The sequence below is a fragment of the Magnolia sinica genome, chromosome 15, assembly GCF_029962835.1.
Source record: "Magnolia sinica isolate HGM2019 chromosome 15, MsV1, whole genome shotgun sequence".
Lineage (NCBI taxonomy): Eukaryota > Viridiplantae > Streptophyta > Magnoliopsida > Magnoliales > Magnoliaceae > Magnolia > Magnolia sinica.
In genome coordinates, this window is record NC_080587.1 from 74,926,441 (window position 1) to 74,948,795 (window position 22,355).

General features: G+C 39.4%; 1 protein-coding gene across 7 annotated transcripts; it reads right to left on the reverse strand.

The window, feature by feature from the left end:
- Positions 1-5,238: 5,238 nt before the first annotated feature.
- LOC131227011 (U-box domain-containing protein 35-like) lies at positions 5,239-17,181 on the reverse strand. Of its 7 annotated transcripts, XM_058222701.1 has the most exons (10): positions 16,288-16,534; positions 15,134-15,255; positions 14,914-14,985; positions 13,611-13,732; positions 13,324-13,528; positions 13,179-13,218; positions 10,475-10,911; positions 7,771-8,193; positions 6,423-7,163; positions 5,239-5,442 (listed from the first exon to the last, which is right to left on the reverse strand). In XM_058222701.1, the coding sequence occupies exons 5-10, from the start codon at positions 13,486-13,488 to the stop codon at positions 5,338-5,340; spliced, it is 1,911 nt and encodes a 636-aa protein (XP_058078684.1). In that variant the 5' UTR covers positions 13,489-13,528; positions 13,611-13,732; positions 14,914-14,985; positions 15,134-15,255; positions 16,288-16,534; the 3' UTR covers positions 5,239-5,337. The 7 variants fall into 7 exon arrangements, with proteins under 7 accessions (XP_058078684.1, XP_058078683.1, XP_058078681.1 ...); XM_058222700.1 differs by lacking the exon at positions 14,914-14,985 and having other exon boundaries at positions 6,460-7,163; positions 16,396-17,181; XM_058222698.1 differs by lacking the exon at positions 14,914-14,985 and having other exon boundaries at positions 16,396-17,175.
- Between the last annotated feature and the right edge of the window lie 5,174 nt (positions 17,182-22,355).

A 22,355-nucleotide genomic window follows, 5' to 3' on the forward strand; every position in this document is an offset into this window, starting at 1 on the left:
TAAAATATGGAGATGAATGAGATTTCTTAATAAGGAAATAGTAGCATCAAATTCAATCAATTTGAACGATCTTAGAAGCAATTTGAGGCAGACATCACACCAGGTTCCTAAATTAACAACTGAACCATACAGTTGACAATATATCAATTGAAGACAATTGAAGAAATCTAGTCTGCAAGTCTGAGGTAGACATCACAGCAGGTTCTTGCAATATATTTATAACCTACAGTGGACAATATATCAATTGAAGACAACTGAAGATATCTGCTCTGATAGTCTGAGGCAGACATCACAGCAGGTTCTTGCATTATGTAAAAGACCTACAGCAGGTATCTTGACTATAAAAGGATGATCAATATAAGCAAATATAAATAAAAAATAACTTTTGGATGGTACGACAATCAACATCATCAAAATTCAAAATTAATTGTCAGAAGAACAGCGCAAGCAAGCCTAAATCCCACAGCATCCAAACTCATCCAACCATAACATTTATACAACACATTTAAAAAAGAAAAGAAAATTCAAAACAGTTTGTTCAAGAACTCATAACCAAAGTATCAAAGGCAAAGTTTTTCTAAACAGAACCACTGCGTTCAAGGAGTTTTTGCACCCACTCCTTATGCCTCTTGTGACTCATCTTCATGAAAAACCCAACACTAACAAAGTCCCCCCTGCATCATCCATGTAGCACGCAGTTGATCCTCAGGGCTGAGTCCCTCTATCTCTTCAAGTATACTCAAAATTTTCTGGACTCGGGTCATTTTCTTGCCCTGGGACCTTGTAATAGTGAGGGATTTCACAACATTAGCCACTTCACCCATTCAATCGCCAATTACATCCCTCGGCTTCCCCTTTTTTTACGGGACAAGCCGGTAGCGGTAAAATGAGTGTTCTTGGACCCCCTTGAGGTATCCACATTTATTGCATTAACCTTATTCAACCGATTAGATGCATCATTGACATGAGGGGTTGAACTAGTGTCGTGGTCCTCCCCAGAGTCTGAAAAAAGGCGAACTGTGTCAGTCCCATATTCATTTGAATCAGAGTCAGAATTTAACTCATTTCTACTTCATCGGCAACCCGAAAGTGGTGATGAGTAAGTTGTGCTCGCAAAAGACCCATGAGCACAGTCGTTCCCGAACATGAATGACAAATCGTTGTATCTGTCAATATGTTTGCCACGCACCCTTTCGACGAATGGTGAGACTGCAAAAAGTGAAATACAAAGTTATTAACACATTTTAATGAATAAAACCGAACGAAAGATATAACAAACAATTTTTGAATATTACTTACAGCAATGTACCCATCCCACACTTCGTCTGTCGCCGTCACCATTTTGTTTTCACTGTCTCATCCAAATCCGAAGGCATTCAGCATGTCTTGCATGGCCTAAAAAAATCTTTTTAACGTCCGCAAGCGGTTAGAAATATGTTTGTTCTCAAGATCAATACCACATCTATCAAAATTTTCTATTATGGTGGCCTTATAAGCCTCCGGTTTGAATCCCACATCACTTTTCCTCCCGAGATTTACTTGTTCTACTAGTGCATCAACTAATGCATTGTCCATCTGGTCTGTCCATTGAATCCGCTCAGTTTTCCAAACAACCGAACGTTTACTTTTGCTGCCACTTGTCAGATTTTTCCTACTAGGGCTACCAATAAGCTTACTCGGTCATGCTGTGTTTTTTTGTTTTTTTTGGAGCTTGTCTCACGTCCCGGGAAACCCGTCTCAATCAAACACCTTTTTCCCTTGTATGTACTTTATAAGAAATTCAAATTATCTACGCATTTCTAACCGTTAATGGGAATATGAATACTTAAAATAAAAACTTAATTGCAGTTTAAATGAAACCACATAAAGTAAAGATTAAGGCATGCTGAAATATAATATGACAATTACTGTTATATGGCATGCAATCAATATTAAATTTACTGTCATAATAATATCCATGCATGATAAAGTAACTATCAAATCCATAAAATCCAGTTAAAAATCCAGCCAACCAAATACAAATTTTTTTAAAAACAATTTGCTGTTACACAAACAGCATAATACATAAACAGTAGTAAGGCAAAGTCAATGACGTTGTCGGGTCCGAGGAGACTGTCATTCCACATCCTATCTACAATGTCATCCCTCTTTTTCATCCACTCTTCTCTTGATCTGCCACGCGAGATAAAGCACGATCTTCTGCGGCCGAACTTACGTTCACAGTAGATAGCGATATTTCATCAGCACTGTCTGCAATATCCTCAATTATTTCTGTAAATCCGTCTTCACCACAGACACAGATAAAGTTGTGTATAACACAACAAGCTATAACAATATTTACTTGAGTTTTAAATTTGAACTGTGGTGCTACACGGAGTATAGGGAAACGACCTTTCAAGAGTCCGAAACAACGTTCAATGACATTTCGCAGCTGTGCATGACAATAATTGAAGAGTTCTTTCTTATTTACAGGCTTTCGTCTGGTACAAAACTTATTCAAATGATATCTGACACCTCGATAAAGTGTCATAAACCCAGAAGAATGCGCATAACCTGCATCAACGACATAGTACTTCCCTACACAAAGCAACGTATGGGTATTACAAATTTGTACAAAATATGTTCTACTATTTTTTTCTTATGAAATCACATCGGTGTTTAGTTACCATGAGCAACAAGGAAACAATTTGGTCGACAGGTTAATGCATTATGCAAAACACGAACATCAAATGCCGAAGCATCCTAACCCGTAAGCACGTATACAAATTTGATATCGAAAGTACAAGCTGTCATTACATTCGGAGACAAAAAACCTTTCCGATTTCAAAAGATGACACTTGCTTCTTTGAACAAATGTGCAGGTATATGAGTCTCATCGAGTGCCCCAATACAATCCTACAAAAATGTTGTTATAACTTTTAGATTGTTATTTAGAAATAGCACATAGTTAATTCCATACAAATCTGTATATCACTGATTATTTTACCTGAAAATATGATGACCATATATGATTATTAGATATATCTTTCGGTGTATGTAAACCTGAAAACTTCATATATTCCGGATAAAGTCCAATTACAGCATCAAGAACTCTTTGGAAATGACGACTAACAGTCTTACCAGACCTGGAAAAGCGATGACCAATGACCCAGTTTCATACATTGTGGCTTATTGTATGCAGGAACAATACCACTTGTTCCTCCAAACTACACCTTGAATCCGAAATAAAATTCTGATCTCTTAGTAGAGAGCATAATTCGAAGAACCTATCCCAACTCATCGTTAACTGTGCTAAACAGTCAACGTCGCTCTTTTTAATGATTCCATTTATGAATCTATTTCTTTCAATATAACCACATCTAGGCGATGCCTTCATACAATAATGCTGGTAATATTCAGCAACTCCCATAACACACGTAGCCATTGCGATCGCAATTAATGCAGCAGTTACTTCGTTTTCATTCCATTCACTACTGGAAGACTGATCTCCGTTGGAGTCCCCACTATGAGACCACATTTAGATAAATGGGGGCTTCACCTGTTATTCTTCTCAATTATTTTGTAATAATTAATGCATATGACATAACTGAAGTATATGTACAACGATGAATTGAAGTATACTCAATTATTTATAATAATAAAAAAAAAGACACAGCATACCATTTCTTAACAGAAATGACAGATATGAGATATAAGTAAATTTGGGGTATAATAAATGCATGCAGTCATTGCATTCTCGCATGATAAAGTGGAAAAAAATGAGTTATTAATTAGGGAAAGTTTAACAATCCTTGGTTGGAAAATTACGTATATCATAAAATAGATGATGCCCTCATAAACATGTATTGATTTTAGGCATGAATCAGCAGAGTATACATACACACCTTTGTTCTTTGTTAAGTGAAAATGAATTGATTAGTATGACGATCTGCACGTATGCAAATATCGTTTTCTGCATCAGTGGTTGACAGACAATTTTGTAAAGTATTATGAGTTCAACACGAACTTTGAAAATAGAATGGAAATGATATTCCAGCAATATGAAAAATATAGCTTACAACACTCACGAAATCTGGTCTGCTAGCCTTTCAGACACATATCATATGCGAAGAATATTTATAGCATTATGGACAACAATAAATAGAAACTAGGGTTTCGACATGCATTTACTCGGATGATACATTGAGACATTGTAATATTGAGGATGAAGTATCACCTTTTATAATCAACGCACCACCGCAAGAAACAAACCCTTCAAAAATATAACAGAACAGAGGTTTTTGGGTGGAATAAAATGGAAGAAAAAAACTTCTGATATAGGCATATACGAAAAAGAGTAAGCATCGGTAGATGGAAATCATAAATCCATCAACAGTGTATGACATGCAGTGGTCATGTCTCATAAGTCATGAGGTGAATCCATCAACCAGATTCAGTTCAGATACGCATTCACCTCATGTAGATCTAGACAGTAAAGAAAATCGGATTGAAAAGTATTGTAGGATACACCCTCTACGTAGGGTATAGGAAAGAAGTGTTTACGCAAATACTCATCTCCTCCTGTAAAAGAGGGTACACGGTGAGAAGCGGTATCCATCAATGAAAGGATGGATACGATCGATTTAAAAAGATAATCACCTGTTGTCCCAGAATGTATAGTGAGAAGAAAATCATATACCTTCTTTCACTTCTGCCCTTAGGGTAAACTATTTTGGGCGAGAGAAGAAGGAGATTTATGGCAGGATCAACATAAGATGAAGACATCCCATCTTCAACGTAAGTGAAGAAGACGATGCTAACAACCACATCTACGTCTCAGATATGGTCATAATGACATCCAATCCTCTCGCAAGAGGGTTGAGACAGACGGAGAAGAAGAACGAGAGTGCAGGAAGGAGAGATGGACCAGCAAAGCACGCTGCGGACGAAGGTCTTCTCTCTTTACAGAGGCGGTGCAGTGCAATGAGGGCGCTGCACTGCCCTTAGATGGTTTCTACTATTATCTCACCACAATGATTTTCCGGCGACGGGCACTAGGCAGGCGGTCCAAATTGATGACTGGCCCACCCATGCGTCTAAAACACATGGGCATCACATCATATTTCTTCTATCCTCTCTTAATAGATGACTCCCATTTGCTGTGGTGCAGACTCAGACAATGAAAGAAAGGTAGAAAAACTTTTGGAGGGGAAAAATCAATTCATTATGCCAAACAAACAGATTCATTACAAGGCATGCTACAAATTGCGTTTTTCCTTCTTTTTGCTTTCATGAATTTAAGCATTGGTTATCCAAGTGAATAAAAGGATCCAACCGCATAATGGGTCACCGCAATGACTACTTGTTCAATCCTCCCATGATCTTGGACCTGGTATAGCCTTTCACAATTCGGTTGTCATCTAGGAAGCTGGAATCTTTTATGGAGGGGACGCTGATGACCTCCTGCCACAATTCCCATCATAAATCCATTATTAGAAAGTACAAAAGAGATGGTTATTGATGCATGTGAACGAAATAAAATGCTGGATATTTTTTATATATATAGAGGAGAAAAAACACAAATTCAAGAAAAAAAAAAAAAACTGGTGGTTGTGTTCTAACAAAATCTAGAGGCCTTTTGATAGTGATACTATTGCAAAGAAGAGGCATGGCTGCAGCCCACTCATGGTGATCAGACCTGGAAATGCATAGTTAAGGATATGTCCAGAAGAATGAGGGTATTGTCCACATTCAATGACCAAAATTGGCACCAACCAGATGGGTATGGTTCTCAGATCCCCATGATTTCTGGGCTATGGTCTATCCATCTCAAGACCCAGAAGATCTCCCCTGTGCATGTGCCACGTGGACAGTGAATACACTGGAAACAAGTAAACCTCCATGCCCAAGGAGGCAGTGTGGCAAATATCACCAAGATTTTGAAAATCCCACGGCAATATCACAAAAATTACACTAAACAATATTATCACGATATTTCAAAACGTGGGCAGATGTTAAAATATTGCAGTATTATCACAATATCAACTCAAAAATCATAAAACACTTGAGGAATTTGTTTACACACACACACACACACGAAAGCGCACACCAGTTCTCATGAGAACTCGTAAGAACTTTTTCAGAACTCGTGACATGTGATGGGGCCCAAAATCTGAACCATCCATGTGATGCAGCACCCCATGAAACCCTGAGGGCCCGATTTTCACTTTGATCCAAAATTTTAGTGGGCCATGGAAAAAGGAAACAGTTTCCTCCCTTTGTCCCTCTCTTTTCCCATGGTCCACAAAGTTTTGGATAATGTAAAAGTCGGGCCTGAGGGTTTCATGGGTGCTGCATCACTCTCTCACTCTCTCTCTCAAGGAGGATGAAGATGAATGAACAGCAGTGAACATCGTCAGCAAGAAATGGATCTTTCAACTGACCTGGTAACTATTGGCATAACAATGGCGAGAGGAAAACCTTGGACTTGGCTGCAGCTGGTCGGCAAGCTCCTTCAATCGGATCAGTTCTGGCAGCACAACTGTCTGCAAATCCGGTCGGTCCTTGCGCCTAAGCTCCGCGCACTTCAACGCTAGCTTCGCAAACTTCAACGCGTCCTCCATCGGCCAGTCCGGCACAGCAACATCCAGAATCCGTTTAAACCTGCCTGCGTTTATTGCCCTCTCGACATTATGCGCGAGCCCCATCGGTGGTAGGGCCGTGACAAGCTGCAGGAGGATGATCCCAAGTGCGTAGATGTCGGATTTGATGCCCAACAAGCCAGTTTGCTGGTACTCGGGGTCAATGTAGCAGAACGTCCCAGCAGCAGCAGTCATGCGGTATTGGGTGACAGAGTCGGTGACTGAAGGGGGCACAAGGCGGGCCAGCCCAACGTCGGCAATCTTGCTGACAAAATTGTGGTCAAGGAGGATGTTGCCGGGCTTGAGGTCGCGGTGGACGAGAGGTTCGGGCTTGGTCTGGTGTAGGAAGAGGAGACCAGTGGCGATCTCAGAGGCAATCTTGAAGCGGAGCTGCCAGGAGAGGGGAGGGGTGTTGTCACGGCAAAAAAGGCGGTCCTCAAGGCTACCATTGGCCATGTACTCATATACCAGGCACCCACAATCAGGACAGGCGCCCATGAGGAGTACCATGTTCGGATGTCGAATGCAGCTTAATACTTCTATCTGAGGAAATTGAAAAGACGATGGTCTTTTGGTCATTGCCAAACAAAAACCCATAGAGGGTGCTAAAGCTTAAGCTGAGATTATGAAAATGCCATTTGAAAATTGGAAGATTCTAGTCCAATCACAAACGGCATTTGGGAATCTTTTTCGAGAGGAATTATATGAAATCTTATGTGAGGAGATGCATCCTATCCTTTGGCCTTCGGTCTGTACACGTGAGGCTGATGGTTTGGTGCTCCAGACCATCGGTCTCACGGACCCCATCATGGATGACCCATGGCTCAAAGTTAACAGAAATGTAGACTCCTAAGAAATAAAATACACCAACAGTCTACATTTTAGCAGAAAAAGGGCCAAACAACAGACAACTAGAAGCTTTAAATCTAGATTATTTTTGGGGCACAGACCACTCATTGTGGGGCCCACAAGATAATGGTCCGGACCCACATGTACAAACTCAAGGCCTGAGGGTAAGGATAATATAGTTCCTCGTTTTAGAGAAAACAAAAAAAAAAAAAACAAAAAACACAAAAACAAAACAAGAATGACAGTAAAAGAGCCTGCAGATTAAAGAAAATAGACGGGCAGGCGAGAAGCTTTGACACACCTCCTGCTGAAACTGTTTCATTCCTTGAGATGTATCTGCTCGGAGAATCTTGATGGCGACAAGAGTACTATCAAGATTAGCTTTAAAAACTGGTCCGTATCCCCCTTCACCGATCTTGAGTTTCTCAGAGAAGTTACTCGTTGCAATCTCAATCTCTTTGATGGTATATCTTCTATACCGGACATCCTTAGACAATGATTGCAAGATCTTCCTCTCCTCCTCTCCCTCCACCAAAAATCTCCTCTCTTTGTTCTGCCTCTTGGTTTCATCCAACTCCGCCATATTTAGGGCAGCTTGGGATGCTCCTAGCGCTGCCCTACTCCTCTCCTTCTCCTCTGTCATTCCAGTTGCTGCTGCTCTGGAAAATCTTTTTGGTTCCCTTCCCCGCTCCTTTTCGACCTTCGATGGTTGGAGATCTTGGGCCTGGTACAGAAGAAGAAATTTTGTCTGAATTACACCCCCAAAGAAATCAGGAACAAATGTCAAGAGAAGTTAAGCAATATCTGAAAACGTCATGGATATTTTTCTCGTCCATTCTGAAATGCATAAAGTCATCATCACTGGGAAGCTCATCTCCCTGCAATTGTGCTTAGCAGTGCCCTTCAAAAGCAACCTGAAGTAGGAGTTTTTGCATGAGGGATGTTCATCCTAAACAAGTTGAGGTCAGCATGACAATCATTAGTCACAACATGAGGGGGAATTGGGGGTTTCAACAGTCTGCGATTTTGTGAGAAATGAAAAGTTTATTTACGAGTAGACTTTAACTTGTTTCTTTTGGTCAGAATAGTTTTAGGAAAGTACATACTGCTCTAAAATCTGGGGAAGAAAGTTACAAATTTCAAAGTTAGAGAATTCAGGAATCTACTGTAGGAATTAAAAGAAAATAAGCATGTTGAGTTGATAGTAAAATACTCTAGGAGGCACTACAAATATGGGGCATGTTGATGACAGAGAGGTTGACCTGTCCTCTTTGATAAAATATTCTCCACCATTACTGTGCTTTCTCTTTGGAAAGCTGTCATTTTACATTAGAAACTCCAATTTTAATCAAGGTCATGCATGTTAACCCCCACACCTACTGCGTCCGAGGGCACACACAATCCATTACATAGCACATCCGCTATCCAGGTCACAGAGGCTGGCTGATTGAAGGTCGGGCCCATCCAAAGGTCCTGATAAAAAATCTGTCCAATCCAACCATTCAGATTGAAATTTTGAACCATCCAGTTTTCCAGATTGAAGGCCTAATCACATTAATAGTCCAGATTGTACTAATGGGCATTCTCGACCAGATCAATGGTCCTATTGGACAGTGGGATCCAAAGGTCCATAGAATTTATCATTTTAATAAGTTGTTAGGGTTAGAGTTAGGTTATGACTCATTGAACAAGTTTCCCTGAGGTGTATTTCAGTAACTTACTTTTTGGGCAAATTTCATATAAAAAAAATGTCTCGAGTGAAAAGAAATCGGACCTATTAGGAAGCATATAGAGTTGGCTTTCAAATGACTCCAAGATTATGTAATTCCAATATCATTTAAGTTATGGCCGGTTTATGGAAAGCATGTATGGTTGTGACAGAATCCAAGGATGCTCAGGTCACTTTTAATATGTTACTGAAATATAGTCATCATACAAGTAATGGATTTTTAAGACTATTAGGGTTTCTTTTGCTTGGAGTAGAAGTATAAAACATGTAAAAACTCTTCTATGAATATTTGATGGTATTTTGTTTTGCCTGGAGTAGGAAGTATAAAACATGTAGAAACTCTTCTATGAATATTTATGGTATTTTTTTAATAAAAAATCAATTTTATCATCTTTATGGTTTAAGCATGTGTTGTTACCTCTTGGCATGTGTTACTTATATCAGAACATTAGTTTCTAGATTTTCTATCTTAGCATGCGTTGCTTCTCTATCTTGACCTTAATCATCAAAATGAGGAGAACTCAGAAGTTAGTCATCACAAAGAGGCACACAGCTAATTCAAAATTCATTTTGTTTACTAAAATCCATAACCACTCCCTCCCTCACACAAACGCCAATCCACTGTTCATGCTTTGTGCAATTAAATTCCTATTTACCAAAACCAAACTTATACTTTAGAGGTCCAGAAAGGCAATACAAAAATACAACTTTTCCCACCAAAAGCACAAACCTGACCACAGAACAGCATTGTTTTCTTTTTTTCTTTTTCTTTTCTTTTTTTGCAAGATGATGCATATTGTTAGGGCCAAAGGCCAAAGAAAAGAAAAACTATAGAAAGAAGAAAGGAAAAGACAAGAAAAACATTTTTTAAAAATACAAAGCCCGAAACCCCAGCTCAGAGAAAACTCAAGGTAACCACTTAGATAACAACAAAAACACCCGAGTGGTCACCCTAGCCAAAGAATTACTCTAGTTCCGAACGACATGATTGTTTCTTTCCAGCCAAATCGACCATATAAAAAATTTAAAATTAAAATTAAAAAACTAATCCATGCCTGAGAATCCCTGCCCAAACAATGCCAAGGATGATAAAATTGGATTGACAAATAAGCCAAAGCTAAATACCCTCTCTGGCATCATGCTTATATCCAGGGAAGTTTTGGACACAAGGAGGTCTGAAGTTCAGGAACCACTCTGCTAATTACATAGATGCCGATAACAACAATTACCTTCCTGTCAGAAATTATAATGTAAAACAAGGCATGGTGGATCATACCTGTGAGTGTGAAGACCAAGAAGCTCCACCAGGCTCCTGCAAGCCCAACAGCGAATGCCCATACTCACTGAATCCAGATTGATTTGACCAGTATTGCTTGCCAGATCTGCTAGGCTCAAAAACTCTCATTTTCTCATCGTGATGGTAATATCCATCACGTGTACCAAAAAACCTCGACTGTCGTGCCATGCCGTCAATTTGGTCTCGCAAAACATAAATATTTGGTTGTTCAATGCTGTTCCTGAGTGGGCTTGGACATGAACTCATACTCTGATAAGAAAAATCGAGATGCCCTCCACCTTGGCTAACACTATTGATCCTTTCATTGATTTGATTTTCATTGCTCCCAGCGCTGATACCTCTTTCAGGACCACATAGAATTCTTGAGTTTCTCTCCGGTGGAGACCTAATTTGTGAATTCAGATGCATACCCTTAGCTATGAGAAGATGAGAATAATGAAGCCGAAAAAGTAAACCATGGATATCAATTTGTTTGCAAGATTTCTCAGGATATGATAAATAGAAAGGAGCTCCTACATAAATGACGACATGTTCCCAATAGTCTTATAGTTGAAACAAAACAAAATGTTCTTGATAGATCTGTATTGATTGTGGCAACCAGATGTTTTGGTCAGAGGAAAATTTAAGAATTCATTAGTTTTGTTTATCTTTCAAGACTGACAGGCATGAAATAAAGTGTTTGCCTTGTTTCGATTGTTTCAGAAAAATAAAAAATAAAAACAAATTACCTTTAAATAAGTTTGAAATGTGTGAATTTCAATTGTTTTGATTGATACTCTCCTTTTTTTGTGAAGCAGAGGATCAGATGGTTGAGTTTCTTTACATGTTGATCTGTTGGTTTGAAGTGATATCATGTCTGAAGGTTAATAAATCCAAGTGTGAATTCTTTGGAATTCATCTTGCCTCGGAGGCAACTTTTTGCCTGGCAGATAAGTTTGGTTGTAAAGCAGGATCCTTTCCTACTCTATATCTTGGATTACCTCTATATATAGGTAAGCCCCTGTTGTATCTGTGGGATAAAATTTTAGAAAGGTTCGAAAGAAAAATCTCCTCTTGGAAAGGTAAACTCCTATCCCTAGGAGGTAGATTGACCCTTATTAAGGCAACCATGTCGATCCTGCCTGTCTATCATGTCCCTCTTTCAATGCCCCAAATCAGTTGTTGCTAAAAGCGATACAATTTGGAGAGATTTTTTTGTGGCAGGGTGGATCTTCGTCAAGGAAGTTCCCCTTGTTGAACTGGTAAGAGGTCTGCTCTCCCTACTCTCGAGGGGAGCAGGTACCAAGAGCCTAGATCTGGTCAATTTTGCTCTTCTAGGCAAATGGCTGTAGCGCCTTGCCAACGAGGGTTGTCTATGGAGATCCTTAATCTTAGCCAAGTATGGTGCTTATCAAATGGGTTGTTACCAAAAACTCATCCCTATATCGCTCTTGCTACATATGGAAAAGCATTGTTAAAACAGTCCCTTCTGTTTCCCAAATATCTGGATTCTCTATAGGTAATGGTTTGAGGGTAAGATTTTGGATTAATCCTTAGGCTGGGGATAATCCTCTCATCACTGACTTTCCAGAGTTTGCTGCCATAAGCACTAATATTAATATTTCAGTTGCTTCCTGCTTCAATAGAAGTGATGAGGAAGGTTCTTGGTCTCCTCCTTTTAGAAGACTGCAAGGTAGAGAGGCTGATAGCTTAGCTAATCTTGTCTTGCTTGCAGGGGGCATTTCAATCTCTATGGAAGAGGAAGATAGACTATCATGGAGATTATCTGCTTCGAGAAGATTCTCTGTGTTCTTTCTACAACACCCTATCCAAATCAACCGTCTTGGAGAGCAGAAGTCTTACGAGTGAAGTCTGGTTCCACAGAGCTCCTCCCAAACTTGCGGCTTTCACTTGGCTATTTGGAAGGAGTCGCAAGCTTACGATCAACAATCTGTGCAAAGGAGAATGATCCTCCTTAACGCTTGCCTCTTATGTAAATAAGACACTGAATGGATCAATCACTTGTTTGTGCATTGCCCATTCTCAACGGGAGCTTGGAATGGTATTCTCGCTCTCGCCCAATGCATGGCTCGATTGAAGGTCTTTTGTACTGTTGTCATGTGTCGGATGGAGGAAGATTAGGAAGAAAGAATTGGAAACTGCTCATGTTAGCTGCTCTTTGGTCTATTTGGGGAGAAAGAAACAATTGATGTTTCTGCAATAAAAGCATCTCGGTTGCGGGGCTCTTCAATAGGGTTCTTTATTTTAGGGATTTGGACCCTTAATTGTTGTTTTTGGGCTCTTGTTTGGCTTTCCTAGCTTTGGTGCTGGTAGTGCTGTTATATTCTTAGTTTAGATTTAGGTTTTCTAGCTTTCATTGGGTTTTTAGTTTTTTTTTTTTTTTTAAAGCTTTCTGATTGTAGGTTTTCTTCCTCTTCTGTTTTTGTTTTCCTTTTCCTTTGGCTGTGGCCCAATAATAATTCTCACCTTTCAAAAAAAAAAAAAATCGAAATGTGTTGGTACTTCAAACACCCAACGGGATGCTCAATACAATGAAGTTGAGCATCTTAAATCAGTTTATTTACACAAAATAAGAGGATGAAAACATATTATCACCATGTAATTTATGGGAAGCATTTCAAGTGAAAAGTATGCTTGCCATGTTTCTCGGAAACATTTACAGACAAGAGGTCTAGCTACGTACCTGACAAACTCTTGATCATGGTGTGTGGGAACCGGCTCGCCTGCAGAATACCCCCCAAAAAAAGAGAATAAATAGATTTGTCAGTAACATCCTCAAAACGATATTTAAAATAAATAAATAAATTACTTTCTGCAGAATGTGATACAGCAGCTATTCTAGAAGACAAACTTTTAGTAGATTGGAATGCATTCCCGGCAGCTTCGAACTTGGGACTTGACCGTCTAGGATATGTATTAGGTTTAGGAGCCTGTCGGGTCAACGTTATCCTTCCCTTCGATATGACATATAAAGAGCAGAATTCTGGCACCATCTTCAAAACGGATGTAGGGACATCTGCTTGCTTAAAAGCTCTGCAAATTAAACTAAAGCCTTCAACAAAAAGTTGAGAGAGAGAGAGAGAAAGAGAGATAGAGAGAGAGAGAGGTACATCACCTAGTGAATGCACTTCTAGATGATGTACCAAGAATGAGCTTATCGGCAGATTGATGCACAACATAATTGATGATGGCCTTTGATATATCATCATCATCTAGGATGACTTCCTTGCACTGTAACTGAATTGATAGCAAGATATTGTCCATATCAGCATGAGACTCATGAAGGAGAATTTTGGAACTCACCATGTTTGCATACGCAATGAAAAGATAAATATATATATATATATATATATATATATATATATAAGGGGGTAAAAGATACAAGATTCATCAAGTTACTAGATAGAAAATGCCACAAATTAAGCTATAACAGGATACCGATTCTTTAGCTAGAAACCTGCAAGCTCATTTGCATCTCCAAATAAACGTGAAAAGAAACATAAATGACAACAACAATGACCTAATTCATAAAAAATAAAAATAAAAAAGATTTGCCAAGGTTCCTAGAATCTCCTTCAATGCTTATCGCCCAGAGAATGGTTCCCTAAAGGGATGCAAATCCATATTGATAGCTCAACTGTCAGCTTCTGGACTCACCTGCTAAGGATGGCCCTTAAAAGAGCATAGCTTCTTAGCCATCCATTTGGATTTCTCAATATCATAATCTCCCGAATTTCCCACAGAGCTTCTATCAATATTCAGTTTCCAATACCCCAACAATGGACCATTTAACACATCTTTTGCTTCTAGTGTGGGAGTTCTTTTCTTTCTTTCTTTCTTTCTTTCTTTTTTTTTCACCAAAAGGTGGGAGCACACCACCTATAAGTATTTTTCACAGGTAAAACTGCATGGTAGTAGGACACATCCATGAAATATCAGGACTCTCAATATAGTGAACAAACACACCACCCTCTTGCAAAAGTGTGAGGCTTTTATGCTTGATGAGATTCTAAAAGTTTGCGGTAAAAAAAAATAAAAAAATTTAATAAAAAATAAAAAATCAATCAGTGGCAGAAGTAGAGAATAGTTAAGACCTCTTTCCTTCTACCAGTGTTGCTGCTAAGACGTAAATTGTTTCCTAACATGACTTCTTTGAATAAAATCTTCTCATATTGATTTTCTTTTTTTAAAGAAAGAAAGAAAGAAAAGAAAAGAAAAAAGGAAAAAGGTAGATAACTTCTCCTAAGTTACTGGCATGATAAAAGGCTTGGAAAAGTATTTAGGCACCTAAAAAGGTAAGCAGTTTCTTTTTTCTTTGAAAGGTAAGCAGTTAGTCATAAAAAACTTTGATACAACATGTAACAGAGACCATGTTCCATTTTCCCACAATAAAATAATAATGAAGGAAACCAGCATACCTGGCTGTGTAGGAGATATGGCCAACTCACATCACCAGAGGGTTCCAATTATAGACATGCAATAAAAAATAACTAGTTCCTCACGAGCATTCATTAACCTTTTAAATTATTGTTGGTACTTATTCGATCTAGAGAAAATCAAGAAGCTAAGAAACTTAAGTAGCTATCAGTTATCCCAATACAAAAACCAAAAATTATTGAATGATGGTCAAACGTATACCGCTCGTCTACTGCAGAAACATTGGAATGGAAGGAGTAGTTCTTTGGTCTGTAAATCAATCTGTTGAAGAAATGTGGATGCTAACTCCTCATCAACATCTGAAATAGGAAGCTGTTGCCCAGCTGCATATTAAACACACATCCATAGCAATTCAACTTAATGAGAACTGGAAAACATTTGCAACAATAACGCCTAATGCAATGAGCCTATCTGATGTTTTGAAAAAGAAAATGCCAAATTCAAGGGATCATTTTGTATCTGATGCAGCCGGAAGAAAAACGTCCTCTCAATCATTTCCACCATAAACATGACCATGTGGACAATGCCAGATCATCTGTGAGTGTGCTCCATGGACAGATCATAAGCCCAAGAGTCAATCTTAACAATCAGGTAGAAATTGATTCTTGTCCATTGAATGTGGACGCCCTTTTTTTATATATCAAATATCCATCTGCAGGCTAGCAATTGAACATTGTGATTGTCCAATTGGCGTACTTTGTGGGCCATAGCTTTTCCATGGCAGGGCTGGTTGCATGGCAATGAAAATTTTAAATGTGAGCCGCATGTGCGGTGATGATGTCAGGATAGAAAGGAAAAGCTATCCAGGCAAGCAGATAGAAAGCATCGAAAACCTAGCCTTTTTCTTTTCCAGACAGTGTTCAACTAAAAAAACCCTGGATAAATAAGGAAAAACCCAAAGTGAAAAGAGACAAATCTCATTTTCCAAAGAGAGACTATATTGATTGGTTAATTTCATTGTGCCAGCCCATAACGAGATCAGTTAAACCAAAAGTCACACAAATCCTAACCGTCATGATAAAAAATAGCCCAAAATGTTAAGTCCTCCAATGGGACAGTTAGGATCATCTAATCAAGGTAATTCCCAGAATATCGCCAGCCCATCAAGGCCCACTGACATGAGCAGGCCTGCCAGTAGCGACTAGTCTCATCCCTTTCTGGTGTCTTTGTAAAATCATTTCGAACAAAAAATAATAATAATAATAAATAAATAAATAATAGTGAAGAGGTTGTGTGCGTGCAGTGCACACATCTCTTACCATCCAATAATGGGAGGCAGAGAGACTAACGCACATTCCAAAATGCGAATTTCAAATTTCTCATTTTGAAATGCCCGACAGGTTCATACCAACCACCTATAGTGGACAACGTGCGTGTTGTCTCTCAATATCGACTGCAGAAACGTGCTCTTAAAGATGCAATAATCCAATGTCTAGAAGAAAAATGGGATATTCGAAGTTCACTTGGTGTAGGAATGGTGATTATCTTCTTCCGAATATGGAGCAGGAAGAAGACCTGGCCCTTGGATATGACATTATCCGCGGCCCATTTCAGTGCATGTTGGCTGTTCTTATCAGCGTCGACTGCGACCACCACCACCTGAGGTTCTGAGCCCTTACCACCCTTCCTGTTTCGAATAACGCCGCTCCTCATTCCCTCCAAAAAAGAGCCTTAATTTCTCAAAGATCACCTCCGATATCTCTCGATTCAAGAGAATCCAACCTCCCTCTGCTACCGCCGCAGAATTCTCTGAGATTCCAAGAACTACTCAATCTTCCGACCCTTCAAATCGGCAGGATTTCTCGAAATCTGCAGTTCTGGAAGTGATTTCTCAGCTATTCTTGTTTGGATCTTGACCTTCTTCTTCTCGTTTTGGGATTTTTGCGTATTCCAGAAAGAACAGGGACGGGGGCTTTCTAGGGTTAGGATTTCCGAAGGGGGTAAGATGAGGGAGAAATAGAGTTTTCTGAGGACAGACTGTTGGAAGAAGAACAGCCATTTTCCAGCGAAGACAGGTTTCTGAAATTAGGGATTTTCGGTTTTTCTTGTTCCTCTCCCTTTTGTACAGGAAGGCGGGAGCAAGTAAGGTAGTGTGAAATGACTAAAATAACCTTTTCTTTGTATACTAATGACCGTTGCAGACCTGCGAAGGGTACCCGCGAGATTTGCTATCCGAATCCGAATCCGAGTCTGCTTGATCCAAAACTTTTGTGGCTCATTAATGGACAATCACCACTGTTTCCTATGAAATTGGTCCACCTGAGAACTAGATCTGCTTCATTTTTAGGATCATACCCTAAAATAATTTGAAAAAAATTGGATGGACGGTATAGATATATGATACATACACTAAGGTGGGGCCCACAGTAAGGGCCGCACCTATTCCACTCCCTTTCCCATATTCGTTTCCGTTTTCTACCATTTTGAGGGACACCGATCAGATGGCTTGGATTACCCAATCCATATAGATTTTATATCATTTTCCATCTACAGAAGCAGGAATTAGGTAGACGGTCCAAAATGATGAGTCTCAGCTCCACGTGTGCTGCGGAGAGATGGCTCTAGGGAGGACGGATTGCGTGGTGACCCCAACATCACCTAACTACGCTGTGTTAAGACCATGTGGGCCTCACTGTAATGTATATGTTTTATCCACTCCGTCCATCCATTTTTCCATATCATTTTAGATAACTAACCAAAAACATATGGGTATACAAAGCACAAGTGGACCACACCACAGGAAACAGAGGTGATAATGACTTCTACCGTTGAAACCTTCGTAGGGCCCACAATGATGTTTATTTCCCATCCAACCTGTTCATAAGTTCAAACAGACCTGGATGAAGGCAAAACACAAATATTAGCTTGATCCAAAACTTCGTAGGCCCCCGAGAAGTTTTCAACGGTAGACATTCAATCTACTTTTCAGGTGGTATGGTCCACTTGAGCTTTGGATACGCTTAATTCCTGCTTCATACCCTAAAACAAGCTGTAAAAACGGATGGACGGTGTGGATAAAACAAATACATCACGGTGGGCCTCACGGAGTCCTAACATCACGCAGCTACGTGATGCTGGGTAACCACGCAATCTGCTACCCTCAGCGTGATGACATGTAGACGCCTCCGGGCTGGAAACGGATTGGCTACTCCCCCTGACACCAGCCAATGGCTGATGGTCGGTGCTCTGTGGGCCCCACAATGATGTATGTGTTTCATCTATGCCGTCCATCTATTTTTAAAGATCGTTTTAAGATATGAGACCAAAAATGAGGTATATCCCAATCTCAATTGGACCACATTACAGAAAACAGTGTTGAATGAGCGTCGACCATTAAAAACATTTTGGGGCCATAAAAGTTTTGGATGAAGATGATTTTTGTTTTCTCCCTTCATCTGGGCTGCATGACCTAATCAACATATTGGATGTAAAATAAACAGTACAGTGGGCCTTAGGAGAACTTTAATGGTGGATATCTAATCACTATTGTTTTCATGTGGTGTGGCCCACCTGAGACTTATATCCTTCTCATTTTTGAAATAAATACATAAAATGATCTGTAAAAATGGATGAACGGAAGGGATGAAACACATACATCATGGTGGGGCCCACAAAGTACCGACCACCAGCCACGGGGCTGGTGCCATGGCGAGTGACCAATCCGTTTCCCTACGGGCTGGGGTTTGTACATATGGCGTTTATGAATATGTGATCCGCACCGTTGATCTGGTGTTATCCACCTTTGACGGAGCTTGCATTAAAGATATCCTTGCTGGACAATCCAGGCCATTGGATTTGGTCCCTTTAATGTGAACCAATTATGTTATTTCTTTTTTCTTTTTTTCACAGCGGACCATTTGCAGGCGGCCAGTCCAACGGTTAGATCTAGTAGATTGAAGAGATCAACTCACACGTTGTAAACAAGGAACAAGTGGCATATTATACAAGATCTGGTCCATTAATCAGGAAACTTCCACCTTAAAATACCATGGCCTAAAAAAGGGGCTTGAATTTTAAGCCCGAGTCCAACCCATGGGCTGGTGTTCTATCTCGAGTCTGACCGAGGTGGACCAGATCCGAAAGCCCATGGGCCAACTTGGCACATTGACATCCTCACCAGCGGTGCACCCTTATTGATGACTGGTCCCATACGGCTCGTGGCTCAGGAGCGAGTAAAGCCATCTGTATTCTATCTCACCGTACAGCCTTTTCTAGCCAATGGGCCATTTTTTCAGGACATCCACACCATGAAAACGGTAGGCCTCGGGAGGGAGATCATCTAGTACAAAGCAAGCACGGTCTGAATATAAGGTGTGCGACGCCACTGGAATCAATGGATAACCGATGGCCTGACTCATCAACTACATGTGGCCCACATAATTAGAGAATGAACCTTATTTTGGATATGGGACATCTTAATGATGGGACCTACAATTTAGACGGTAAGGATTTTCCATAAAAATGGCATATTAACGGAAAAAATGAGCTGCATAACAACTTACCATGCAGCCTGCTGTACGGAAACTGTGCATAAAAAATCTTCAAATTTTGTCTCAACGGTAAATCGAAGAAGGTGATCGTTAGATCATTGGCTAGGATCTTCCAGTCAGTGAGACTACCGGTACATGTCCGTCCACGGTGTGGCCTAACAGATCAACGGTTTAGATCACAGAACCAAAGGTCCGATCGTCCAAACTGAAAAACCAGTCCTGGAAACTGTAATCTCCTGAGACGAAATTCCCGAGAAGAGTGCTATCATCCACGAGCCACTCTCTTTTTTTAAGCACATGGGAAGAACAAAAATGCACGTGGGGAATTGCAGCACGTAGAAACGAAAAGCAACTGATTCAGAACCCCCGTTCAAATAATATAACCAGAAATAGTCAGAATCGTGTGTTAGTTTCTCACTGTATATTTTAAAAAGGGGAGACTCTTAAAACTTACAGCGGTATAAATGTACGGAAATCTAGAGCATCCAGATCGTTGACCAAACCATGGACGGAGCAGAACAGACAAACTGGCTCAAGGAGAACATTGATCATCTGATCGTTCTGCTGGAAATTGGACCATTGGCTATTTTACTTTTGACCGTCTACTTGATGGTCATTAATTCGATGGCACCTATACCTTTTTTAAATTACTTCAAATGGGCTATCCTATCCATCTAATGAAAGTCTTCTTTCTTTTTTTTTCTTTCTTTTTTTTTGGTTTTTTTGGCAAATGATAGCCGTTGCTTAGCTCTTTCATCCCATACTTGTGGGGCCGGTCCCCAACAAACAAATGCAGAATGCATAATGACCCTACCGGTCACTACTAGTCAGGTGCTTTGTTCCTGAACTATGATCTATGTTTTTATCAGCTTAATTCATACTCTCTTTTATGCGCAGCTTATTTTAGAGCATGAACATGTACACACTCCTTTTGGCTCTGGTTATTGAAAATTCAATTGATCAAGTGGGTAGGGTTCTTGGTGAGTTGCAAGAACAACCGACGGGCCTGATCAGCAGATTCAAAATTTAGACATTTTGAAAACTATGATTAGCACCTTAAAGTTGTTTCTGTCGTATCAGTAACGTTGTGTTTTTTAAAATAAAAATAAAATTTATTTTTAGAAAGTAAATAAATATATTAATTATTTAAACTTTTCATAAATAGTATGTATACCCAATCGGTAAGATAATGAGTTTTTGTTTATGCAACCAGGGTTCAAATCTCCTCGAGGATGGCGCGCGGCGTGGGCTATAGGGCTGCTTGGGCGCTTTATTAGGCACACTTGCGCATCGTCGTAAGGAGCAAAAAGTGTCTTAATCTTTTTGGCACACGGTTCAATCTTTTTGGACCATAGTACCCTGATGTTTTAATACCTTTTTTATGATTGAGAGTAATTGTAACATGATTGTACATATGACACCTATGCCATGTGTCGCTTATGTGGATACAATTTTTCCTGTTGAATAATTGCTTCTGTCTGAATGGGTATAGAAATAATTGTCATAGGATAAAGAGTCATATCCTTTCATGGAAGGCAATTATTTGCTTTAAATGGGTATGAATTTCTTGAAGAGACACTTTAGCAACTTTTCAGGAAGAAATCCATAATCTTTCAATTGATATAAATCCTGGATACTATGATCCAGAAGAAAATACTTTTATCCTTAAGATTATATCATCTTTTGTACAATTACTCTCGATCTGATCTCTTGCTAAGTTTTTTCTTTAATGTCTTAAGGCATATCAGTGTCAAAACTAGAGATCTGTTTAACACTTAAATGTGCAAAATTTGTGTTGAAAATCAGATTGAGAGTCCATTGTATCCTGAAGACAATTTGCAGATTTCCTTCGTTTGCACTTGTTGGAACTTCTAGAAAAATGACAGCAAATCTGTCTTAAGAAATTGACTATTTAAGTCGAGCCTTGAACCCGATCAATCCGATTATTTCGTTATCGTTTTCTTCTATCCTCTGTTGTGTCTTACATTTCTAACAGGTAAAGCATCATAAATTCAAGCAAGTCACATATTTATGGTCTCATCACTGCACGGAAGCAACCAATGGACTAGATTGAAAAAGATAAAACTGTAGGCTCATGGCAAACCGATGATGATGCCATCATCACTACTCTTGTTTTTTCACTGGTATAGGTGTCAAGGGACCTATTTTGTTAAAACAAAGTCATACCACGTGGACAACTAGTCCTTCACAAGATGACAGTCACCTGTCGCACTTTTTACCAACCTAAAAGCCATATTTGAGTCCTACAGATGCCACAATCACAAAATAGTGACACATGTCCACCATTGGCTCACCACAAGCTCACGATCTCCGTCTATGAATGCAACGCAAGAGTAAGCATTCTAAAGGACAGAGTGACACGGGAGGGGGCAATGAAATAGAGAGAGAGATGACCAACGAGCGAAAAATATAGGATAGGTCTTCTCCGAAGACTTTGAAAATTTCTTGATTGATGCCGAGGTCTTACCTGATTTAGGAGAGTAGCTCTAGGAAAAATAGTCCACAAAAGAAGTCAGTGAAGTCAAAGAATATGTTTGGAATCAGAAACTAAAATTACGGTTTACGTTCAAGTACAACTACGATAGGAGCATAAAACTATGGTTAAGTCCTAAAGGGGGTGAATATGTTCTTTTTAAATTTAAAGCTCAACAACCCACTCAACAAAATTCTAACATGTGCATAATTATGAATTAATCAATAAATCACAAGGTGAATGGAAATGAAATGGTAACATTCACATAGGCATTGAATTAAACATGTAGAGTGCAATTTATCTATATATTCATAGTCATTTAACAAATTAAAACATACATATATATAATTCATTCACCACATTGCATGATGTTTATAGTGATTCGACTACTTGTTTACTCCGCTCCTAACTAACACATTCTCTCTATGAATGTACCAGA

Coding starts and splice junctions, on each gene's coding strand:
- LOC131227011 (XM_058222698.1), bottom strand. CDS start 16,585: ATGAGGAGCGGCGTTATTCGAAACAGGAAGGGTGGTAAGGGCTCAGAA. Junction 13,219..13,323: donor TGTCTTCTAGAATAGCTGCT/GTATCACATTCT, acceptor GGTATTCTGCAG/GCGAGCCGGTTCCCACACAC. Junction 7,164..7,770: donor TGAAACAGTTTCAGCAGGAG/GTGTGTCAAAGC, acceptor CAATTTCCTCAG/ATAGAAGTATTAAGCTGCAT.